General features: G+C 35.8%; 1 protein-coding gene and 1 non-coding gene across 4 annotated transcripts in view; both read left to right on the forward strand.

Moving 5' to 3' along the window:
* Window positions 1-24,152, forward strand: part of LOC149085762 (U3 small nucleolar RNA-associated protein 6 homolog) — a 78,968-nt gene that overhangs the window by 41,161 nt on the left and 13,655 nt on the right. For all 3 annotated transcript variants that reach the window (XM_089232166.1, XM_089232165.1, XM_089232164.1), the window contains exons 9-15: window positions 2,485-2,517; window positions 5,162-5,203; window positions 5,313-5,397; window positions 8,686-8,767; window positions 10,286-10,398; window positions 12,155-12,226; window positions 16,341-16,417. In XM_089232166.1, coding sequence (XP_089088292.1) covers window positions 2,485-2,517; window positions 5,162-5,203; window positions 5,313-5,397; window positions 8,686-8,767; window positions 10,286-10,398; window positions 12,155-12,226; window positions 16,341-16,417 — 504 coding nt within the window. The remainder of the gene's footprint in view (window positions 1-2,484; window positions 2,518-5,161; window positions 5,204-5,312; window positions 5,398-8,685; window positions 8,768-10,285; window positions 10,399-12,154; window positions 12,227-16,340; window positions 16,418-24,152) is intronic.
* TRNAS-GGA (transfer RNA serine (anticodon GGA)) lies at window positions 9,173-9,244 on the forward strand. Its single transcript has one exon. It is a non-coding gene; the product is annotated as a tRNA-Ser (tRNA).

The following is a 24,152-nucleotide window of genomic DNA, read 5'->3' on the forward strand; positions in this document are numbered from 1 at the left end:
TAAAAGAAATGTAATGCTATATTTATGGTTTTGTTACTTTGTATTTTTCAAAGCGCCTGTTTTGCAGATCTTAAATTTTCTGAAGGGTGTGAAAAATTACCTAAATTTTGACTAGATAGACCCCTGCTCTGGTTCTAAAAAAATTGTTGATGCTGGGAAACCAAAGGGAAAACCCTCTTTGTTAGCCAAAAACAGTTTAAGCCATGGTATTAATATTCAAAAGATGACCATAAAAGTCTGACTTGTTTCACCCTAAGTTATTAGTTTAAAATTAATTCCTATGTGTACATTCAGGGTTCCCACTTGTCCTACTTTCCCTACTCTTTGGTAAAATGTGCTACTTTTGTCTTTTCCTACTTTTTTTAATCAAATTGTATCAACAAAATTCATGTAATTTCCTTGTAATTGAGGAGGGAGTCATTGATATATTGCCCAATATTACAAATGTTGTAGATTGCAATTATGATTCAAAGCAGAAATTGTATCATTTTTAATGTTATTTGGGGGTTGTATGTGGACCATTTGGTTTATTAATTTTTCATTTTCTTAGTTTAAGGGTTCAACAAGTAGAGCAGTCATTAAAAACTTCTGTCTTTAGGGAAAAAATATAATTTTGTATTTACTTTTCATGGTTTCCAAATGATGACTAGCAGTCATTATTCAAAATTATGGTGCACATTTTGTGTATAGGTGAAACAACAGTTTGCATAACAAAGCAGTTGGATACATAGGCTTATTCTAGGTTTGTAGCATTCAGTTGTCTTCGTTATTTTCAGGGCATGCAGGGGCATAATCAATATTTACAGAGCTCAGCAAAGACCTGGAAATGAAAATGCTTCATTTGTCAAAAGTAAGGCATTGAACAGTAAAATGTAAACAAATCCCGTTAAAATAGGATGGACAGCACAGCAAAACCATCTGGTTCACCATTGGACCTTGTAATTTACAAAATTTTGCCCCATGCTTTTGGAAGAAATCTCGAGGGAGTGACATTCTTAAAAAACTTACATGTCTTCATAATTTGCTGTGTGTCTAGGAAAAGAGTTGACAGATTCTCTCTGGACTTTGGAGGACTCCTCGAAAAAAATAATGTAATATATAGTGAGGAGCAACAAAAAAGAATTGTCTGTGGTTGCTAGTTCGCTGTTTTGGCCAAAAATTGTTTTTGTAAGCAAGTCACTTCTGACATTTTGCTTTGGCTCAAGTCAATCTTACAGGGTATTGAAATAATGCAATGAATTTTTTTTTATTATGATTCTGTTGTGAACTGGGGGGACCCCATCCTACTTTTTTAGTCCTACTCTCAATTTTTTGAGTGGGAGCCCTGTGTTTTTCATATACAGTGAAACCTTGACACCCCAAGGGGGAATCCAAAATGTTTTTACTTAAGCAGATGTCAAGTTAGCGAGATTTATTTCATTTCACCTTCAACAAATTTTAAAAATCATTTAGTTATATATATGTGCCTGTATGTTGTTGAACAATTCTATACTCCATCATCTACAAATTCGTAAAAGGTTTTTATCCGCAATTTTCTATGAAAAGTTTTCGTATTGAGAATAATCCTGAATCAGGTGGGGAAAAGGCATATTTTGATTTTGGGAAGTTCTGTTATTTGTGAATGAGCAGCACCCAATTGTCTGAAATATATTTGCTCCTCTCACTTAACATATTTTGATCTAGCTTTCTCGTCCATCTCTTGCTGAAAAATTTCACAAAACTTTCACATATATAGGTCCACAGGCTGGCTTTCAGGTTCTGTAATGAAATAATGGGAAGTAACCCTATACCAAGAAATCTTTGACACATATCAATCAACACACAAATGGCAGAAACGATGAGTAAACACACAAGAGTAGTAATTTCATAAAATTTTTTGAACTAATCAACACATGGGTGATTTCTGAAAATAAGAATGTGATAATATAAACTATGGTTGCCTAAGCTGGATTTTGTTATCATGTGTCGAGTTAGAGAGGTTTTTATCCCCATAGAATTTAGTATTGTGCCAACCATTAGTATAATAAATGCAGAGTTATCCGTATATTGAGGTATCACGGTTGCTCTGTATAATAAGTATTTTGCTGCAAACATTCGTCAATGAATAGGTAAACAGGAATTTTGCTGGAAGTTCACTCCTATTTGAAATGCCATTTACTGAGATTAAATCGAATGTAAATTTTTTTTTTCTTTTAATATGTCAAATCATTATCTATATTGTTTTTTAGATAAGATTCTGGACCAAATAGTTGTGGCCCATCAGAAATAGCAATTGTGTTAGATAACCACAAACTAAGATCTACATTGCATTATCATATTTTTAACTAAAAATTGAATTGATCATAATCCATGATATCGAACAATCTGACCATGGATAATGATTAAAAGATGAAGAAATGATAAATATAGTAAGGAAGCATTTAGATTCCAATTCCCCACTTTAAGGATATACTGATGTGTCTCAATTTTTATTTCTCTTTTCAGTACTTCCGAATGGAATTGATGTATACCGATATTGTGAGTTGACTTTTTTAAAATTTCTTTGCCATGTGGCATCAGAGGGAGGGGAGACTCAAATTGTTATTCAAGAAAATGTTTTAAATTTATTCTGTTCCACCTCAAAGACTTGATTGATTTTAATGTTGATGTACTCAAACTGTGTTATCCTGCAGATCAGTGCCATCTTAACACATGGGCCTACCTGAACACCTTGCCCAAATGAGATGTTTTTGTTTTTTTTTCAAATTTTCAAGAATTTGCCTCATAGGGCCTCAGAAAAATCACTTGGCCTCAGGGCCGGTCCTAGAAATTTTGGCCACCTGAAGCAAATAATTTTTTGCAGCACCTTGGATACAACTATCTGAAAATACAGTAAAACCTCGTTAAGTCGTCATCCTAATAAGTCGTCATTTTTCTTCAGGCCTTTCCACCTCTCATAGACAACAATGTTATTAAACCCTTGTTTACTCATCGCTAATTTCAGTTAACTCATCACTATGAAAAAATTTGAGAAAGTGGAACAGACTATTTATATGGCTCCCATTAAAAAAAAGAGCTTGTTAACATTGCATATGCTATATATTGTCGCATTGCCATATGCTTAAAAGTCACCATAAAATTTTATAAGCCCAAACGGAACAGTTTAAGTAACGAAAATTACGCTGGGGAAGTTCATTTGCAGACTAAGGTTTTTGGTACGTTGGGGACTGTTCAAGCTAGATCTCATTTCTGCCTGGACAAACCGCGAGACACCCAAGCTCTGTCGCAAGAAGCAACGTAAGCACTTCGCCCACGGGCATCTCCGGCACAATCAAAATTTATTGATATGTCAAAGGTTACACATAGTGCAAGAAAATAAAAAATTGTGTAAATCGAAGAATCAAATTAATCAAGTCAAAGTGCAACGCACGGGCACGGACAATAAATAATCGTAGAAAGCATGGGCTCTACTAATTTAGGGCTTGAAATTTATACAAAATATCTTTGTTGAAAAAAATTAGACATTCTTTCCCAAGTTGAGGTCTTCTGTTTACTTTTTCCCTGCCCAGGGCCCCACCAAGTCAAAAGTGTTCAAGATTACTTTGTAGTTGTATCATGAACTACATTTTCTTAAATTTGATGTCTATGTAAAATTAATGTGCAATAGAGAGTTCCATTATGCAGGGAAAAGCTACTTATAGCTTTAGACTAACAGTTGCTCTGTTAGTCTAAATTAAAAATTACTAGTATAAATCAAATATAGTACATTTCAACACAATAATTCAAGTAATAAAAGATAAGTAGGTAAAAAATTGCTATTATTTTTTCTTTCGCGATCTATAAATTTTATTTATATTGTTATTTCGATTCATACTTTAATAAATTTCATATTACTTTAAATTTATAAGATTTTCACAACATTGCACATTGAAACTGACGGCACTCCGCTTAAACCGTCATAATTTTTCGATAACTTGGGGTGACGACTTATCGAGGTTTTACTGTAGTTTTCTTTTGTCATGTCTATTACCTTAATACAGTGGTTTTCAAAGTGTGAGCCGTGACCTCCTAAGGAGGGACAGATCACACTGAGGATTTAGAGCAGTGGTTCTTAAATTTTTGCCACCCATGGCTCAATTGCCATGACAACGTTTATTGGCAGCTCCCCAGAATAGTCTAAAAAACACTTCAAGGCTCTAGGCAATCATAAATGTCAACAGCTGACAATGATGTCCTTGACAGAGGTTTGCTACACCCCTACGAGCCGTGGCGCACACTTAGAAACACTGGTCTAATCCCGTAGAAAATACACAGGCAATAACCAAAAAGTTTAAGATGTTCTTTGTGGGAGACAAACTTGGCAATAATATAGTGTAGACATTTCCGGTAGTATTTTGGGCTGTCAAATTACAATATGGCAATAAGTTGAATTAAAACAAGCAAAATATAATTTTTTTTAAGCATTGTGAAAACCACTGCATAAAAATGGTGAAAGGCTAGATTTATTTATAGCACTTTGTTTGCAGGAAGAGGAGTTCATCAGACGATTCCAATAATAGACTGGAGAACAGATATAGGTATACAGGTAGCTCTCAAACTTTCTTCACCAGCAGCTTCTTTGCTTTAACGTTCGTTCACGGCTCCCCAGAGCAGCCTAAGAAGCTAAGAACCATTTCGAAGCTCACTGTGACACCTCTAAGGTTGGCGATGCTCCTAGGAGCCGTGATCTGCAGTTTGAGAACTACTTCCCTTCACTTATGTAATTTCAAACCGTCCCGAAGAATGGATGGATGCAACTAGAGAAGTCTGGCTATGTCCATTCTATCTGGAGAGACTGACACCACTTTTTTTGGAAGTGCGGGAAAGGAGGTGTATTGAAATGAATTGGGCATTGAATAGCAAAGAGTTGAATACCATTTCAAAAGTATTGTATTTGCTTGCGCTTTTTTATTTACCCACTTGTGCTTTCCCGGGAAAATGATCCCTGCATTGTCAACAAATGTGTCCTAAAAAGTGCCGCCCCCCTAATCATGCTGCCTCGTCGCCAGCCCTGCTTGGCCTGGGGGGCCCATGGTGTGCTCTTAAGATGACCCTGCTGCAGATACCAACCAAGGAGGGCAAGGTAACCCAATATTATGTTGTGTCTAACTTAGGACTTACACTTTACATTTATTTCTTTCAGGTATTGAAAAGGAGAGAAGTGCTTGGAATACAAGGTGTCAAAGTGAGTTCGTTAAAAAAACTACATGCTTTTTATTTAATTTATGAATTGTCGTAGATATAAATGTTGATTCAGAATGCATTATTCAAGTTTTTATTTTTTCTTCTTCAAGGAGAATTGCCTTGAAGAACCTGATGCAGTATTAGATGGTAGCATTGCTATGGTTGTCTACAAGAATGCCATCTCTGTTATATCAGGTGCTCTGACCTCTCATTTTAATTCAGAATAAAAATTATAAATTGTAAATTTTCACCCATGGTATGTACAAAAATAGAATACTCATGCAGTAAAAATCCTGCCTCTTTGGTCCTGATGCACTTTTCATAATATTAATATATTCCATAACGATAACTTCTTTATAACCAGGGTTTGCACTGCCGAACATTTGGCAAATAAATAAAAGATGACATTCAGCAAATCGAGAATGTCCATTTAGCCTCTTGATAGTAGAACCAGCAAAATCTCTTGGCAAATTCTTGAGAATTAAAATATTTTTTGTACTGTAAAATTTACAATTTTCATTTATGTATGATTTGCATTTGGATTTATTTTTCCCTTGAATTTGATATAAGTTGTTTTGAAATTTGCATTCTATGACACGTTAATTTGGCTAAGGTTCTCTTTCATTTGGCTACAACTTTTTTCATCTGATTATCCAATTTGATAAAAAGTCATTGCGGGGGGGGGGGGGGGCTCTATTTATAACGATATGTTCCTCCAGTTCCTTGAGTACCATTATACAGTATAGGCATTTTCACTGTATCAATGATTCTGGAATTCCAAATACAGTAAAACCTTGGTTATCCTAAATAAATTGAAATAATTGATTGACAGTTAATCATGGCATTGATAATTGATTTGTAAATTGAAGTTTCTGGATAATCTCAAATGTGCATCAATTTAATTCTCTGCTACAACCTATACTAATTATCAATGTACGTTATAACAGACATGTAAACAATTTTGTCATTCTTTGTTTTGAAGCTATATTGCTACAGTGGTGGTCGGTTGTGGTTGGTTTTGTGTAGTTCCCGACTTCGAGGTGTGAATCTGGGCCGATCTTCCCCATTAAAAAGTCTTGCCACAGACAGCAACAGACCTACAACTACACAATTACTCAATCATTGTACTTCACTCATAATTAGAAAAATTTATAGCAGCATTGCAATAACAAAATGCAAATACAGTTCACAACACATACATGTATATTCCAACATGTACCAATTTGTTAGTTCTTTAGAGGAATATAGACGAGTTGCATGTTGTGGTTTAGTATAGTATTATAGTAGCTTTTTTGTTAAGTTTTCTAGTAGCTGAATTTCTGGTAAGTTGTGATGTTCTTGCCATTCCAACCAAAAAATTATGTAAAAAAACATTTTTAATTTTTGTGTCCCATACAGACCTTTTTCAAGAAAAATTCTGTGCACAGTCGAGCCTCATTTAGATAATTAGATAAACATGCTTAATACAAATTGAATATTTGTCCCATCACATAACGTAGAACGTTTATCGAAAGAGTTTTAACATTTTTGTATTTCAGTTGCAAAAATTGTTTCAATGCATGGATAGTATTGCAAATACAGTACTAACACTGCAGGTAGTTTTTTACATCTGCCAATCAAACAACTTCTGCTCAGTTGACCAATCCTGATAAATTGATGCAAGTCAAGCAGTAGAAATTTTGTATAAGTGCACAATTTGCCCCTGCTCTGCCTGTAGTACAATATCTGAGTTTGATATATGATACTTGTTGTGTTACTGTCTCAGATAGGCAGAGTCAAGATCAAGGGGGTATGCACTGTATCTGATTATAGTTGGAACCCCACAACCACCACTCATGGTTCACGGTTCACAGTTGCCTCTGCCAGACATCAAACAAGATTTGTTTCTTGCGAGCAGGGTTGGCAGGTTTTTGACACTGTCACGTCAAAAACCCTCCATCAAAAACCTTTGTCAAAAACTATCAAAAACCTCAAATATTGCTTTTCGATATAAAAATTCCCATTGAAAATGCACACGTTAATTGCATATAATGTTTAAAGTGACTATGTTATACAAAGAATAAATATTTAATAAGATTCTAAAATAACTTTCTACTCCCGACAGAATTATTTTGGACAATATATGTTTTTTTTTCTTATAAAATTTGAATAAAGCATAACATGAACATTGAAGGGAAAACTGGAACGATTTGACATTCTTTGATTCAAGATGATTCTTGACCTTCCAAAATTTCAACTGCTTATATATATGCATTGATATAAACTATCTGCTGTACTCTTTTTACAACAGATAAGTGTTTAAAAAAGTTTATTACATCGTATATGTAATGTTGATTTCTGTTATTATTAAATTATCTAGATAACCACTGATACTTAAAACAATACTCTTATTGCACATAACATTGAAATATATCTAGCGATCAAAATACTAAATTGTAGGACTAAAATCTCATTTAATTTGGCAATGCTAGCTTGTATATGTCAAACTTGGTTTATTCTTACTTTTGCACTATGATATGGTACATTTACTAGTATTTATAATGCAATGGTTTTCCAATTGAAGCTGTATTCAAACATGCAAAACAAATGCTTTGGGTATCAAGTCTTGTCAGCTCTGCTTTGGTTGAAAATACTCTTTAAAGCTGTGTGAATTTATACACCCTGATCTAAGAAATTTTTAGGAGAAAATAAATGAGTTTAATTAGTGCATTAACAGATGCTGCGTTAGAAATTTTATATGGAATAAAATTTTGGGCAGATCAGAAAATTTAAAATATCAAAATATATATTTTTCCTCAGTAATTATAATTCTGAATATAAAACCCTTTAATCTAAATAAAAGTAAGTATTTTGTTATTTAACATATCTATCAAGTTAACAAAAACTATTTGACATCATTGACAGTAAGATTTTGATAGTTTTAATACCGAGTTAGTTTCTGGGGTCAAAAACCTAACCCTGATGCCCTATCATACATATTTTGAATAAGCAGCTCTAATCCACTTAACAAATTGAACACAGGTAATGAGTAGCTTAGATAAATAAACCATAAAATTATATTTTATATGTTGTAGACTCTTATGTTGAAGAATTCAAAATTGCAAATTATAATTAATATTTTATTTTAATTATTGTAATAAATTAATGTTTAAAAATAAAACATTGTAATATGCCAAAATGTAAGTTTTTCATCATGTTGTATACCTATTATGTTCAAAACATTATCAAAAGGCATTCATTTAGGTTTTTGACGGTTTTCGACAGTTTTTGACGGTTTAAACCAGTTTTTGACAGTTTAAACCAGTTTTTGACGCTTGTCATGTCAAAAACCCAACCCTGCTTGCGAGCAAAACTTCAAATAACTTTATACCACATTTGCCTAATATTCTGAAAGTGAAGGATTCTCTGTTGAATGATAGCCATGAAGAGCCTTGATGGGGTTTTTTTTTTTTTAAAGTAAATGTGACTTTTTTTTTTTTTCAGATGTTGTGTTTGCACTTTCATTCATTCCAATATGTCAGCAATTTGAATTCACAGAGAAGCATATTGAAAAGATATTCGAAGAGTGAGTTTTGTTTTTGTTCTGTTTTTTCTCTTTCAAAGCTGACAGTTGAAATTATACTTCGGCTCATTTGTAAATGCAATAGTGCTTTTTTTTTTTGTTAAATACTGTGTGTACTCAAAAATCTAACATGAATTTTATATATGACATGAATGTCGCTCTCCACTTGTTAATACAAGATATACAGAAGACTGGATGTTGTGAAGATATTTATTATTTGAGATGTTAATTTTTTAAGGAAGGAAAAAAAAAAAACTCATCTCTGCCTCTACCGGGAGTCGAACCCGGGTCCCTCGATTGCCGGACGAGTGCTCTGACCACTAAGCTACAGAGGACATAGAGATTTTCCTTCGCATATATACGCTTCCGTTCGGCATATATACGCTCTAGCGAAGGAAAATCTCTATCTCCTCTGTAGCTTAGTGGTCAGAGCACTCGTCCGGAAATCGAGGGACCCGGGTTCGACTCCCGGTAGAGGCAGAGATGAGTTTTTTTTTTTCTTCCTTAAAAAATTAACATCTCAAATAATAAATATCTTCACAACATCCAGTCTTCTGTATATCTTGTATGAATTTTATAAATAGGGTCTATCTCTGGAACCCTAAGCCAGGCAGATATTCAGAGGGGGGAATGATTGTCATACCCAAGAACCGTTTTATATGGGAAAAATAAGTCTGTGTGAAATACAGGACGATCCGAAGAACCAACACAATAAATCATCGAGGAAACAGTTATTTTCCGGATATTATGCTGAGGTGAGCTCGGAAAGAAAAGTCATCACGTCTCCGCCGGGACTCGAACCCAGGCCCTCTTGCATACCGGGCAAGCATGCTACCATCTACACCACTGGAGACACATGAATCTGCCTTCCTAATTTCACGCACTGTGTCGTGAGGCGCTGAAGTAGAGGCATTAGTAGCCTCTCTTAACTTCAGGAAATGGCCCCCGGGTGGGACGGTTTAGAGAGATTTAGATGGCTTTTTTCCTCAGCCAGAGATATCAAGGAAACAGTTATTTTCCGGATATTATGCTGAGGTGAGCTCGGAAAGAAAAGTCATCACGTCTCCGCCGGGACTCGAACCCAGGCCCTCTTGCATACCGAGCAAGCATGGGGCCTGGGTTCGAGTCCCGGCGGAGACGTGATGACTTTTCTTTCCGAGCTCACCTCAGCATAATATCCGGAAAATAACTGTTTCCTCGATATCTCTGGCTGAGAAAAAAGCCATCTAAATCTCTCACAATAAATCATATCTACTAATACGTCACCTGAGCATACTTGCACTTTTTGTTGATTGAATTCATCAAAACTTTCAATCATGGCCGTTGTTTGTTTTTTTTTTTTTTTAGATTGTTTCTGTGCAAATCATAATAAATATGATTGTGTTTTCAGTGTAAAATTTTCTTATTTGGCTTCATATGTTTGTGGCTGATTGTTGTTGCCAACGTATTCTTGTTGTGGCTTCTTTGCACAAAAGTATGCTATTTTTTATGTTTATGAATATATTAAAATTATACTTTCAGTATTGTCAGTAAGTATCCAGATAAAGAAGAAACCTTAGATGCTACTGCAAGACAGCCATTCATGCGACTCCAAGAAGTGATTCGATATGCAGAGCAGAGGGGAGAGAAAAAAAGTTTGTTGTTGCCAGTTACACTTTTTATTTTTTATTCACTTACATGAATATACTTTTATGAGTTTGGATATTTGCAGAATGTAAACTGACGCAAGTGGAAATCGGGAGTAACACATGATTTTTAAAATTCAATTAACTTCTGGGGGGAATGCTCTCTTGCCGAATTTTTCTTTCATACTTACTATATTTTTTAGTAAAAATATTATTGGTCCAATAGCTGCTCATGCAAGGTTACATTGAACAATGAAGGACCAGACACAGCCCGTTTTCCATCTCAGAGAGATATCGAAGTGTTCCCAGAGGATGGGAGATTTCATTGACTTCTCCAACGTAGCTGCTAGGTTGAACTTGAACTAATGAAAAAAAAGCGGTTCTACACTTACCTCAGTTCATCTTACACTGGTTTCAATTCATAAATGGGTTTTGAAAGTCCTGATTTCAGAGTTTGTATTCTGTACGTGCAGCAACTAAAGGAGGTCAGCTGTATCTGGTGATCAGTGAACAAAGTAACAGGCCATACTAAATTAAAAAGTAAATGAAAATATTCGGAATTTTGATCAAAAATGCATTTCGGAAGTCCAAATTTCAGAGTTTTTTTACTGAATCTATTTTACAACTGAAGGAGGGCAAGTGGGTCTAGTGCTCTGGACTCCACACCCAGAATGAGCAAGGGTGGAATCAAAGTAGTTGCTTCTCTTTTGGGGACATAATATATAGGGGATGATCCTATTTCACTCTCAGAAAAATACACACAGTCAACATTTTGTTGACTGTGTGTATTTTTCTGAGAGTGAAATAGGATCATCCTCTCCATTATATAGTAACCTCTTGTTGTAGTGCATGCTTGCTCAACCCATGGCCTGTAGGCAAAATGTGCAGAATCATCTAATGAGTTTTGCAATAAATAACCAAACCACTCAAGTGGCCCGTGAACGATATCAAATCCCTTGAGTGACCTGTGGCACATTTCCAGATTACTTCAGTGGCTAGAGGCACATTTCCACATTACTTCTGTGGCTTGAGGCACGTTTCCAGATCATTTAAGCTGCTGATGCCACATATCCAGATTACTAAAATGATTTCAAGCTCATTTCCAAATCACTCTAGCGACTAGTGGCACACCTTCAGTTCGCTTAAGTGGCAAGTTGTATATTACTTAGGTTGCTGGTGACACATTTCCAAATTGCTTGAGTGGTCTGTGGCATGCTTCAAGATCACTTAAGTGGCTCTCTGTATTTTTATAGGTCACTTAAGTGGCTCTTGGCACTGCTCATTTCCAAATCACTTAAATTGCCTGTGACTCACTTCTAGATCAGTCAAGCAGCCACAGCACATTTTCAGATCATCCAAGGGACTTGTGACACACCCAGGTGACTCAAGTGGCTATGACTTGCTCTGAAATTACCTGAGTAGCTTGAGGTTCATTTCTGGAAGACTTAAGTGGCCTGCAACATGTTTCTAAACCGATGAAGTGGCTCACACTCCCCAAAAGGTTGTGCACCCTTGTTGTAGTGGGTATGTCAGGTGACAAAGGAAATAAAAATGATATATTGCAAGTACTATATATTATAACTAATGACTATATAGGTTAGTTAAGAACTACAGTTGGTTAAATATTTAACATTGGGTTTAATAAAAGGCCCAAAATATAAAATGCCAGAAGGGCTACTGCATTTGTTTCTCAAATCTCTATTTCTGCAGATTATTTGTTAGGCCTTCATTGATCACTTTGAATTTGTTTTTTCTTCCTTTATAGAGCACGTCATACGGAATGTTAGTGAGGAAGTATGTAAAGCTTATGAAGAAGCAATTGTAAAGCTTCCTACAAGTAAGTATATTTATTTGAGACAGGAGGGGGAAAAAAGAAATGTTTACTATTCCATTTGGCAAGATTTCATTTACTTAGTATTGTGATTATCTGCTCAATAACTTGCATGATATACCATAGCTTCCAAGTCTCTCGGATTTCTAAGAGGCTGCCAAATTTCTACTCCATCTTCTGGACTCCTTAAAAATTCTTATGTCTCCAGAATTTCGACTCTGATTGTAAAAAATCCATACTTTTAGAGGGAAAAATTATTCCCAAAGAATTTACTTGTTTTTGTTTCCAATCCTCTCCCTGAAATGACATCACAAGCATAATGTGAATTGTTGCCATTGTGCCAAATCACAAAAAAAAATTCATTTTGAAAGGGGTGGGGAGAAGACAAAATTTTTTTACCAAACAGCTAGCATCAATTCTGTGCTCAGATGGCAAAATGTTGTAAGTCACTTTTTAAAAACTTCACAATGGAAAATTTGCAAACTATATTTTGCCAAAATGTGTGTGATACTGTGACTTTTTGACATATTACAATTTGCCTCGTTGTTTCCTCATAAACAAAAAAAAAAGAACAAATTTTTCCACCTTCGAAAACTTTGACGAAGGAAACTCTGCAATGCAAACTCTATTTTTTGGGAAAAGTGATATTTTGCCATCTGAGCATAGAATTTAGTCTTTTACTATTTGTAATTGGAGAGATGATTTATGTCTACTTTTACCATAATGTCCCATTGACTCTGTTCTATTTTTGGTTCAATGATGATTTCTTTGTTAGTTAGATTTGAGAGTAGTAATGATAGGTAATTTAACCTACTAGTTGGCTATGATTAGAGCCAAGAAATTCAGGCACTAAAAATGGTCAAAATAGGCACTAAAAAAAAAAAAGGTGTTTATAATTTATGGAACGAAGGAAATATAACTAAAAACTAAGATATTAAGGGACCAAACAATAGCCAAAAATTTTGTTGCACTTCATCCGTCTACTGTTTTAATTATTGTTTATAATAACTACGTTTTTGTCCACGTTAAATCAATCGCAAATCCAAAATAAGATGTTAGTGTACCCTCAGGATTGTATCAATTCCTTTCAGGGCCACCATTAGTAGACATGGAGCCCGTAGAGAAAATGATCTGTGGGCTCCAGCAAGTTACGAATTATCCTAGCTTATTTGTTGTAATATTTGGAATAATCATTATTTCTATAGTTGAAACATATATAGATTTCTTTCTTTCAAACTGAGCACAACTCAGGTCTATTGCCATCCATTGACAATTTAGTACCTGAAACATATAGCTACTTTGTTCTTTTGTTGTAAAAAAAATTAGTTTTTTTTTCATATTACTACATATGCAGGCTCCTTCAAGCACGGGGTCTTGTGTAGCTGCATCTGTCTCACACCTCTGAGCGTGACTCTGGTCAATTTAATGAAATACTGAATATGTATGTAAAATAAATGGAGCCATGATTGTTTACAGTGCGTTTATGGTGTAAATAAAATAAAATTATAACAACATGGGGACCCAGAGCCCTGTCTGCTGCTACCCCACTTTGAGTGAGCCATGACGTCAACTGATGACCTCTTGAGACAGTCATCAGCCAGCTATAAATATACAATGCAGTTTAATGCCGGAGTGAGACGTTATGTGAAGCATGTGGAGAAGCAAATTTCTCATTTTTCTGTCTTTTTTTTTTTTTTTTCATAGTTTGACCAAATTGGTCCTTGCACCAATAAATCCAAAATCCAATCTAATTTTTCTCTGCTTTTATATGGGCTGCATTCATCTGAAACAAAATCATTCATGTCTAACACCATCCGGTCAAAACAAAGTTGGCAAAACCAAGTTACCTATTTCTCAGATCACTTATTTGCGTTTAAATGGGGGATGGAATGGAAGGGGGAAGGACTTTCTGAGGATAATCAATACTGAGAGTTGAGAAATTTTAAAAAAGCTTTGTTTTAAAAATTCAAATTTTTTTTTAATTCTTTTGTTTTCAATGCTCGAAATATCCACGTTTTGCATATTCTATATATTCAAAACTATGTATGCTTATAACCTCTGAAATTCACTAACAAACTTAAATTGCTAAAATTGGCATTTACAGCAGGAAAATTTCAAAAAAAGCATTTCACATAAAAAGTTTGAAAATAGGCAAAAAGAGGCATTTAAGGCATTTTGCCTGAACTTCCGCCCATAAATGCATTTTATGATGGTACTAACAACGCCAATTCAAAAAAAGATGCCAACAACAACATAAATTTGGCGGCGCCCGATGATAATGCTACTGCTCGATATAACGATAATCCCTCTAAAACTATATTTTTTCTTGGTCCACAGAGTATTGTTGTATCAAGGTTTCACTGTAATATAAGCCATAAAAAATGCTTAGGCTCTAAAGTTGTTAAAATTGCCTGGCCTGTCAGTATTGTCAAGATCATGTGATGCTTGACAGGCAACGTGAATGCACAAAGCATCTTGTATAATAGACTGGACTTCATCTAGGAGGGTTTGATTATCCAAGGATGATGTCACTCTTCGCTATTCATACAAATTTCAGCTGGCTGATGTGCAAAGATGAATTCAGGAAAGAAAGAAAAAAATTCAACTACCCCTGTGGGAAATGGAATGTGAATTCATATTCACATCAGTCCGCTCAAATTCATAGGGATAGCAGAGAGTGACATAATCCTTGAATAAGTCATCATTTGCTGGCAATGGCAGCAGTTGTGAGCTTTGGTCTGACCATCTATGTACGGTCCCGTTCAGTGCACAAGAGCTCTAAGGAAAGATTGAGGTTCATTGCCCTTGTAGAGTAGTGATCTAGCACTAATCCATTTAGTGAGAGGGTGCTGGTTTGATCCCTGCAAGGGTAGTTGAATTTTCTTTCTCTCCTGAATTCATCTTCGTATCAGCCAGCTGAAATATTGTATGGCTTTGGTTATATGTACTACTTGTATTTGGTATAGGTAATACTTTTATATTGCAAAAACATCTTTTGTTTATCCAATCAAAATCAGTTGAAATTGTTAAAATTTTTGCTTGCATTGTGAAATATCACTCATTTATGAAGTCAAAATTTTATTAAAATTTTTTTCTCATCTTGCTAAACACTCGTGAACCAAGTTATTTCTAACATATACAGAAAAACTGGCTAATATTATGTAGAGATACTTATTTTTGGAAAAAAATTATCTCTGCCACTATACCGGGACTCAAACCTGGGTAATTACTTATTAGAGCACTTGAACAGTAATCGAGGGACCTGTGTTCCAGTCCCAGTATGGCAGAGATGAAATTTTTCCAAAAATCAGTATCTTTTTATAATTAGGATGACGTCACTCTCCGCTACCATATGAAGGTTCTTAACAATTGGCTGTTGTGAAGATGAATTTTTGGAAAGAGAAAAAATTCAACTGCCTTTGCGGGGGATTGAACCCATGGCCTTTCACTTTCCGGGTGAATGCCCTAGACTACAAAGACAACAAATTTCTCAATCTTTCCTTGGAACTCGTGTACACTGAAAGGGATCATACATGGATGGCCGGACCTGACTCAGACCAAGCTCACAACAGCTGACACTGCCATCAGATGGTGACTTATGTAACGATGACGTCACTCTCCGCTACCATACGAAGGTTCTCAACAACTGGCATAGCAGAGAGTGATGTCATCCTTGCATAAGTCGCCATCTGGTGGCAGCATCAGCAGTTGTGAACTTGGCCTGAACCATATATGGTCTCTTTCAGTGTACACAAGCTCTAAGGAAAGATTGAGAGCTTCGTTGCCTTTGTAGTCTAGTGGTCTAAAGCGTTATCCCAGAAAGTGAAAGGACGTGGGTTCGATTCCCCCCAAAGGCAGTTGAATTTTCTCTCTTTCCAAAAATTAATCTTCGCAACAGCCAGTTGTTAAGATGAATTTTCTTTTTGTCTTTGTCTACATAATTAGCCAGTTTTTCTGTACATCTTGTATTAACGAGTGAAGAGCACATCTTTCTCGAAATACAAGTTATTTCTAATCCAAAGTTTTATTGATTATTTTATAAACATAAATATGAACTTAGCTGGCTGTCCCTATGAAAACTGATGCATATAGAGTTGAATTAATTTATTCTTTCTTTCAGCCAAGATGTGGAGATTTTATATCGAATTTCTCATGCAGCAGCTGAAAATGACAAAGAAAGAAAAACGTAAACATAAGGTATGTTTTATTAAATTCTTTTTTACATATTTCAATAGATAACTGTCATCTTAACATGTTTCAAAATATGAAATTTCAGGTGAACACCATCTATGAGTCTATAAGGTTCTTTCTTTTCTTTTAAACTAAGCACAACTTAGGTCTGTTGCCATTGACAATTTACTACCTAGTGAGTTGTGCCGGAAGTGTGTGTACCTAACAGTCTGAGTGCATGTGTTTGATTTTTCAGTGCTACCATCTATATTTCAGAAGTAAAGTGAGTGAAGATTGACTGAAGATGATTGACTATTTCTGCCATTTTTAAGCCTGTTCTCTGATGCTAGACTTTTTCACAAAGAGATTGGCTCGCATTTGTGCCTCGAAGTTGAAAACAATTTCAGCTGACCACCACTGTTGTGGCACCAGTGGGTTTCATACCCGGGGCCTCGCGATGTGAGTCCGTCACTATGGCCACTTGACCACCACATTAACTCTAATAATACTGATCAGTATTATCAGAGTTGCCTGAATGACTGTCTTATTTATTTCATTGTTGGTCACATAATCCGATAAATAATTTAAGCCTTCCAATTTTTTAGCCTTATCAAAATCTTCTAGTTCAAAACTAGATTCTTCTGATTTTTTGTATCTTCATCAATCAAAAAATCTTCAAAAATCATCCCATAGTCCCTGCAATCTCAAAGTGACCATATTTTCTTGATAAGAATACAGGAAATTGCCAAATATGATGCGTAAACCAAGCAAATTTCCTAATTAATATTAAAATTGCTTTAAAAAATTTAAATGGTTAAAAATGGAGTGCTGCTGCAAATCACAGTGGATTAAAATGAATTCCATGGGGGAAAAAACATTCAACATGACAAATATGTGAAATGAATATTCATAGTCGAAATAATCAGCTTGATTTTAGTAAAGAGTAAAAATTCAAGTAGACTTCATTGAAAATACTTGAAGAAATAGGGCAATTTATATTTAAAAAAATATTGAGTGGGCTAAAATTATAGGAAAATATGGGAATGTCCCAGTAAAACAAGTCATATCCTCGTCCCAAAAAATCCTTAATTTTCCTTTTTATTTATATGACATGGTTTCCTTGATAAGAAAATGTTTCATCATCATTGACAAATCACAAATTTTTCAAGTCTGGGAATTGGCACCTATGCATAATGAAGAAGGTCTCCAGAGCAGTAAAGCCACATCTTATAAACTCTCCTGTTCAGTAGTGCAACTTAAAACTCTATTTTCCCAACTCGATGCCAATCACTACCATTGGGAAAATGTTGAGAAAAAAATGCATTCGCACTGAAAGTGGCACTATGCTCAGAGAGACCTCCTTCATATGAGAGCCATTGCGAAAATTGTATCAGTTAGTGATTTGATGTTGAGTAACGAGCTTTCTATACACACTTCTAGTATGATTGAGACAATTTTTTTCTACATTGTGAAACTATCAGTAATTAAGTTTGCTGCTATGCAGTCGTTGTATTGTGATAGACTCATATTGATAGCCGTGGCTTTGATCCTCACAGTGATTCTTGGCTGAAGTTTGGTTTTCTCATTCCGAGGTACGATTGTGAGCCGATTTCCCACTCAAAAAAGTTTTGCCACAAAGAGCAACAAACTCAACAAAGAGCAACAAACTTTTCAACATTACAAATATGCAGTTATTACAGTTTTGAAAAATTAGTGGCGGCACCAACTTCACACAGCACAAGATGCATGCAGGCAGACTGTTAGGTAAACACACATACTCTTCCAGCACAACAAACTTCCCTCTTGCAAGGGAGTAAAAAAGACAATAAAATCGCCCAATGGTGATAGACAAAAATTGTGCTCCATTAATAACAGAGTTTCTCTTAACCCTTTATGTTCCCCCGGACTCTTTCATGCTGTGTTTGATGGAGGTCATGGACCCCTGTATAGAATAATATTCTATAAAGGGGCCCATTTCAAGGATAGAAAACAATGTATGAACAATAAGCCAACTGATATACAGTGCTGAGAAACTGCCATCTATCTGTATCCTCTCACCTGTTTTCCATTTGCTAAAGTTAAGAGAGGATACTATTGCCTCTACTTCAGTGCCACACGCCACAGTGTGTGAAATAAGGAAGCTAGGATCATGTCTTCAGTGGTGTAGATGGGAGCATGCTTGTGCTCGGAATGCAACATGGCCTGGCTTCAAGTCCCGGTGATGACCTGATGACTTTTCTTTCTGAAAATATATAAAAGCCAGAAAATATCTGCTTCCTTAATAAGCTAATTGTTTTTTCATCCAAGTTCTCAACCTCCCTTGAGGCCCCTCCTAGGGCTCCCAGTTTGAAAGAAGTAGTAATTGAGTTTCTCAAATCAACTACCTGGAGGATGTGGAATCATTGAAAGAATACAAAAAATTGAGATGATCCACAAGTCAATTAAGTGTTTGGCCCATATAAGCATACTTCAACTTTTGGAATTATCTGTCAGGGTTGAAAGGCTCAAATTACATTAGGCAAGTTTACTAGCTACTCGCTGCTACTAAAGTCACTCTGTGTAATAACGTTATCAAGTAAACTTGCCACTTTCTCTGCTAGTGCGAGAAAAGTTGAAGGGTAGGGATATGGGTGTGGTTACTATTTTTCTCTTTCGCTCACAACAAAAGAGGAAGACAACAATACACAAAAAGGAAGGGAAAGAAAAGGAGTTGCTTGCGCATCTAGTAAGCAGGGCTCGGCACGGGTCACTTTTTTCACTAAAAGTCACTTTTTTAGAAACTGGTCACTTTTATTACTTATTTTCAGGCCCAGGTCACTTTTTCCACTTTTTTAGCAAAAAAAACCTCGGTCTCGCGCGCTTTTCTGCTGTCAGTGTTTTTCTTTTCTTCAAGGAGGAACTTTACCTGTTCAATATCGCTAATTTTCTCCCTCCCTTCATTGAACTACGATCGAAGGCATCTTATCTTCCCGGGAGCATACCGTGTGACGTCAGCATAACTTGATTTCAAGGCGCTTGGAAAAAGTAAGCTCCTTGGTTAAAGAATCGTCATTTTATGGAAAAGCCTGTCGGAAAAAAAACTAGCATAAAAGGCGTACTTACAACAAAGAATTTTTCCCCCCTATACTACCATTCTTTCTTATTTCCCCACGTGCTCACTCGTTCTTTCATTTTCATCTTATTTTAAAATTGATCCTTTATTTTATTTGTTTTGAAAAGTTTTAGTCCTAAGGGCCAAATTCCTTTCTCTGAGCATCGAGCAAGTTACATTTGTTGTTTGTTCTATCGTTACTTTTGTTAATTTTTTTAAATGTTATTTGAAATGACGATTAGAGAGCCCGTGCAGAAACTAACTTACGCGCAGCGGGAGAATACCAAAGCGCGTATTAAAGACGCGTATTATTAATACGCTTTGGAGAATACTCTTGTAGCTGGCCAAGGTTAAAGAAGCTCGCATGTATTTTGAATTTACTTACAATAAAAAAAAAATCATCCGATTGAAAATCGCGATCTATCGACAAATAAAATTCGTACTATTTTTCTAACTGGATTTAAATCTCAGCACGAAACCGTACCCCCAAATTTGATCGAAAGGAGAACTATTTATGAAAAGATCACAGAATCCTGCAATTCAACATTTAGTTTAACACAAGGGTTTCCAAATCAGATGAAAATTTTTCATCAGGCTGATAAAAACTCAGTTAATGTGCATGCGAGCCGTAACTGAAGGCGGATTTAACGATGGGCACACCGAGCGCGCCTTTGGCCCCTACTTCACATTTTTTTCCTAATTTAAAGGGCCTAATATTAATTTTTTTATGCCCGGGCCGTAACTTAATTTAGAGCATCTTCACGATACTGATTGTTGACTTAATATTGTTGGATTGTTTTCCTTTTTTTTTCTCTCCATGCACGTGCGGGAACCGGTTGTTCCGACGCTGTATGCAAATCGGCGGCGACGTACCCTCACGGGAGCACTGATATATAGACTGGTTTTTTCTCTATAGGTGAGATATCTGTTTTTTCCGCATGGATGTATGTCGCGATTCGATTTGTTTATCTCTTTTGATTGCCGGCCGTATTTTTGATGAACGAAAATGATCTTGTTTTTTGTTTTTGCAACTTTTATGGAAAAAGAGTTCAAAATGAACTTCTGATCATTGGTTTTCTTCAGCTCAGTCGGTATGCTCTGCCCCCCCCCCCCCAAGAAATATCGACATCTTGCGCGCCATTCTTGATGTGTAAAAAAATCTTATTTTTAGACCTCGGAAGTTATTAAAACTTGTCATATTAAAACTTTTGTCTCGAGTCTGTTATGACCGCAATAGGACAGGGTGGGGGTCTGGTTCCACGGGTGTTGAACGAGGAAAGGTGCCGAGTTTACTCATTTTCTGTTAAAAAGAGTGGATACCGGCCCCGAGCGATAGTAAATTTTCGTTCGTACTTGCGACCCGGATTGCTACATACCGTGATCAGATCCAAAAGCAGGGGGGGGGGGGTGGGCAATGCCTTGGACGGCGTTTTTGATGGAATGGTATATTTAAGAAAAGGCAATAAAAATTCCTTTGCAAAATTATCGAATTTCACAGTCAAGGGGCAGTAAAATTACGTTTCCCCTCCAGAAAAAACAATTGTATTACGGCCATGGTAAATCGGGTGTCCCGGATGGGGACGAATTCACTATTTTTGTTCGTTGAAAGTTATGGGAGGAGTCAGCGCTAACGTGGCGACTTGTTTTCGCGCTAAAATAGGTAGCCCTGACAGCAGCATCCATAAACTCAACCGCATTTATAAACCCCGTATGTTGTTGATTCGATTTTTCTGTTCATTTCATCCTAATTTTCCGTATTTCCCGATATATTTCTATCGATTTTCGCATATTGCCGCATATTAGGTTAATTCATATTATAAATTATATATTTTTTTGTAATTTTTTGTGTGCCCTTTGTCAGCCATCTTGAATTGACTACCGCAAAACGGCGATTCCTTGGCGCGAAAAAAAGTCGCCACTTTGGTGCTTACAAGGTTCATGGGAAATTTACCGGGGGAAGGCCGCTGAGTCTCTTTTTCTGTTAAAAATTACGGGGGGAGGCCAAAATTATACTGTTTCCAGGGGTAGGAACACTGCGCCAAAATTAACATCTTGCGCCATCCTGCTCCAATAGTGTTTTCGTATTTTTCTGCGCCAAATAGCTAATTTTGCTTCGTATGTCCAGAAAAGTATGTCCTTAAAGGACGCCAAAAATTTTTTGCTCCTGCTTACCGTGAAACGATTCTTTCTGAAAGCGTGTTTTATATATATATTTCACTGTACGCCTTATTTAAACTGTCGGCCTTTCCATCGTGAAACCCCGATTGTGCAACTGAAGATAGTTTGCAATGGTCTTTCAGCTTTAAAGTGCAAATGCGAGTCAGCTGCCGTTTAAAAAAAGTCGCCACTGGAAGCAGCAGAAATTACTGTAGTCGATCGTCATTGCGTCAAATCCAGATGTTTCGTGAAAAAAATTTCCATTCCGGAAGTAAAAAGTGTTTTCGCCGAATTACGAATGTTAATTTAGAAACTTTGCCGAATAACGAGTGTCAGATCGCTAATCTCGCCAAATAATGCGTACTTAATCGCCAAACGTCGTGTTGATTCTTCCGAAATTCTCCCCCATTTTGCAACAATTTCTTTCCGAGTATAAAAAACTTATAGAAAGTTTTTTGCTCATTTGAAGTGCTGCTATTCAAGACAGCAAATAGTGCCCTCAGTAAACAAAAATCATCTTAAATAGACTGGTGTGAAAAATTTTATGACAGCCTCTCTTTCAAACAAGGTGTCAAAAGCCTGATACACCAAAAACAAAAAACAAGCTGATGAAAAGATTTTTGATAACAAAAGACAGTGCAGTTTTATTTTGAAAAGGGATGAGGGTTAACGAAAATATTCTTGTTAATTTCCCTGCTCCAAATCCTGTATTTTGCTGCTCCAAAACTGATCCGAATCCTATATTTTGCTGTTCCAAATCCTGAATTTGCTGCTCCGAATCCTGAATTTTGCTGCTTCAAAGCTGCTCCGAAATGGACTTTGTCACTTCCCACCCCTGTGTTTCTGGGTAAAGGAGTAAATGTGTTTTTTTTTCGCACGGGTGTATGTTGTGTGTAAAAAAAGGGAAAATATATATTTTTAAAAATTTTTCTCTCGAAAAGCAAACAATTTCAAAACTGGTTTATTTTCTCCCTCACCCAAGGACAGTATTATTTTGGTGCCCCGCCTGTAAAATAGTACTCGCCCACTTTTCTCAGTCCCGCCATAGGTGGAGATACTTTAAGGTCTTAGGGGTGTGGCACGATGACAATTGATATACATCATATATATCTTTGACGTATCAATAAATATTGGTTTTGCCGGAGATGCCCTGGACCTCCCCCTTTCAGGGGGGGGGGGACCCGAAGATCTTACGTTGCTTCTATGTATACATCAGTAGGCTCTGCCATTGACGCTGGGGGGAGGGTGGATTGCCCCTCCCTCAACATATAATAATTAAAATAATTTAGTTAATTTAATAATTTGAATACTTTATTCAATTTAATAATTTAAATATTTTATTCAATTTAATAATTTAAATAATTTATAATTCAGTAATTTAAGTAATTTTTTAATTTAATAATTTAAAATGTTAAAAATTTAATTTTATGGTTTTTAATCATTAAGTAAATTTCTTAAAATTTGTTGGAACATATTATACAAACCTAGGTATGTAAATCAAATTTGTACTAGTTAAAAAACGTTTGAGTACATTTTGTATACTGTCATTCATAGCATAATATGAATGAAAAATCCACTGGAATGTAGATGGGACAAATTCTCTCATCAAATTTTGTGTTATTTCATTTTTTTCCCTTCTTTGAAAGGGAAAAATTTTTCCCGCTTTGAAGTTTTTCCTGCTTAAATTGATTTTAAGGTGGGTTGTGGAAAGCAACAGGGGGAAGACATTGCTGCTGTTACTTAAAAAGGATGTAATGTAGTTATTCTCTCACACATAGTTGTTGATAAATTTGATAAGTTATTCAAAACTTTTCTGGTTAGCAGAATGCGTTTGAGTTTGATTTAATTATTTCACGTTATTATGTAAAAAAAGCAATTTCAATGAGTTCTATTGAAATGCAAAGTTAAAACTAAATTCAATTTCAATTCATTCAATTTGGTAATAAAAATTCATTGTCCATTTGGTCTCTCTCTCTAAAAATATTTTGGTCACTATTTGGTCACTTTTAAACATTTCGGTCACTATTTGGTCACTTTTTCAAACATTTTGGTCACTATTTTCACTAATTTTGAGGCCATGATCCGTGCTGACCCCTGAGTAAGCAATTTTACTAGTTCTGTGTAATTGAAATTTTCTGCGCTAGTTGAAACTGGTTTGCTTGCCAGCTACTTGACTCGCCAGAAAATATCTAGTAAACTCATCATGTAACTTAGCCTTAACACAAGAATGATGGGTGCTGTTGTTTTGACTGCAAAGCTGCTGTGACATGTGATTAAAAAACTTGCAAAAAATAAGTTGAATAGATACTGTTGTGAGAAGTTTTATTAAAAAATAATTTGTGTTAAATTTTTCCTATCGCGGGGTCAAAGATGACTGGTTTCCATCATTCTAAGTCAGTCATCATCAACTCATTGCTCGCAAGAACCAAGAGTGCTCAATGCTCATGTTCATTTCATATTCGCAAGTACTTGAACAATACTCCAATTAAATACCCTGTAAAAATTTCATTCAAG

Source organism: Pholcus phalangioides, unplaced genomic scaffold, assembly GCF_987345545.1.
Source record: "Pholcus phalangioides strain wild (caught in Gottingen) unplaced genomic scaffold, Ppha-v1.0 ptg000005l_1, whole genome shotgun sequence".
In the NCBI taxonomy this organism is placed as follows: Eukaryota; Metazoa; Arthropoda; class Arachnida; order Araneae; family Pholcidae; genus Pholcus; species Pholcus phalangioides.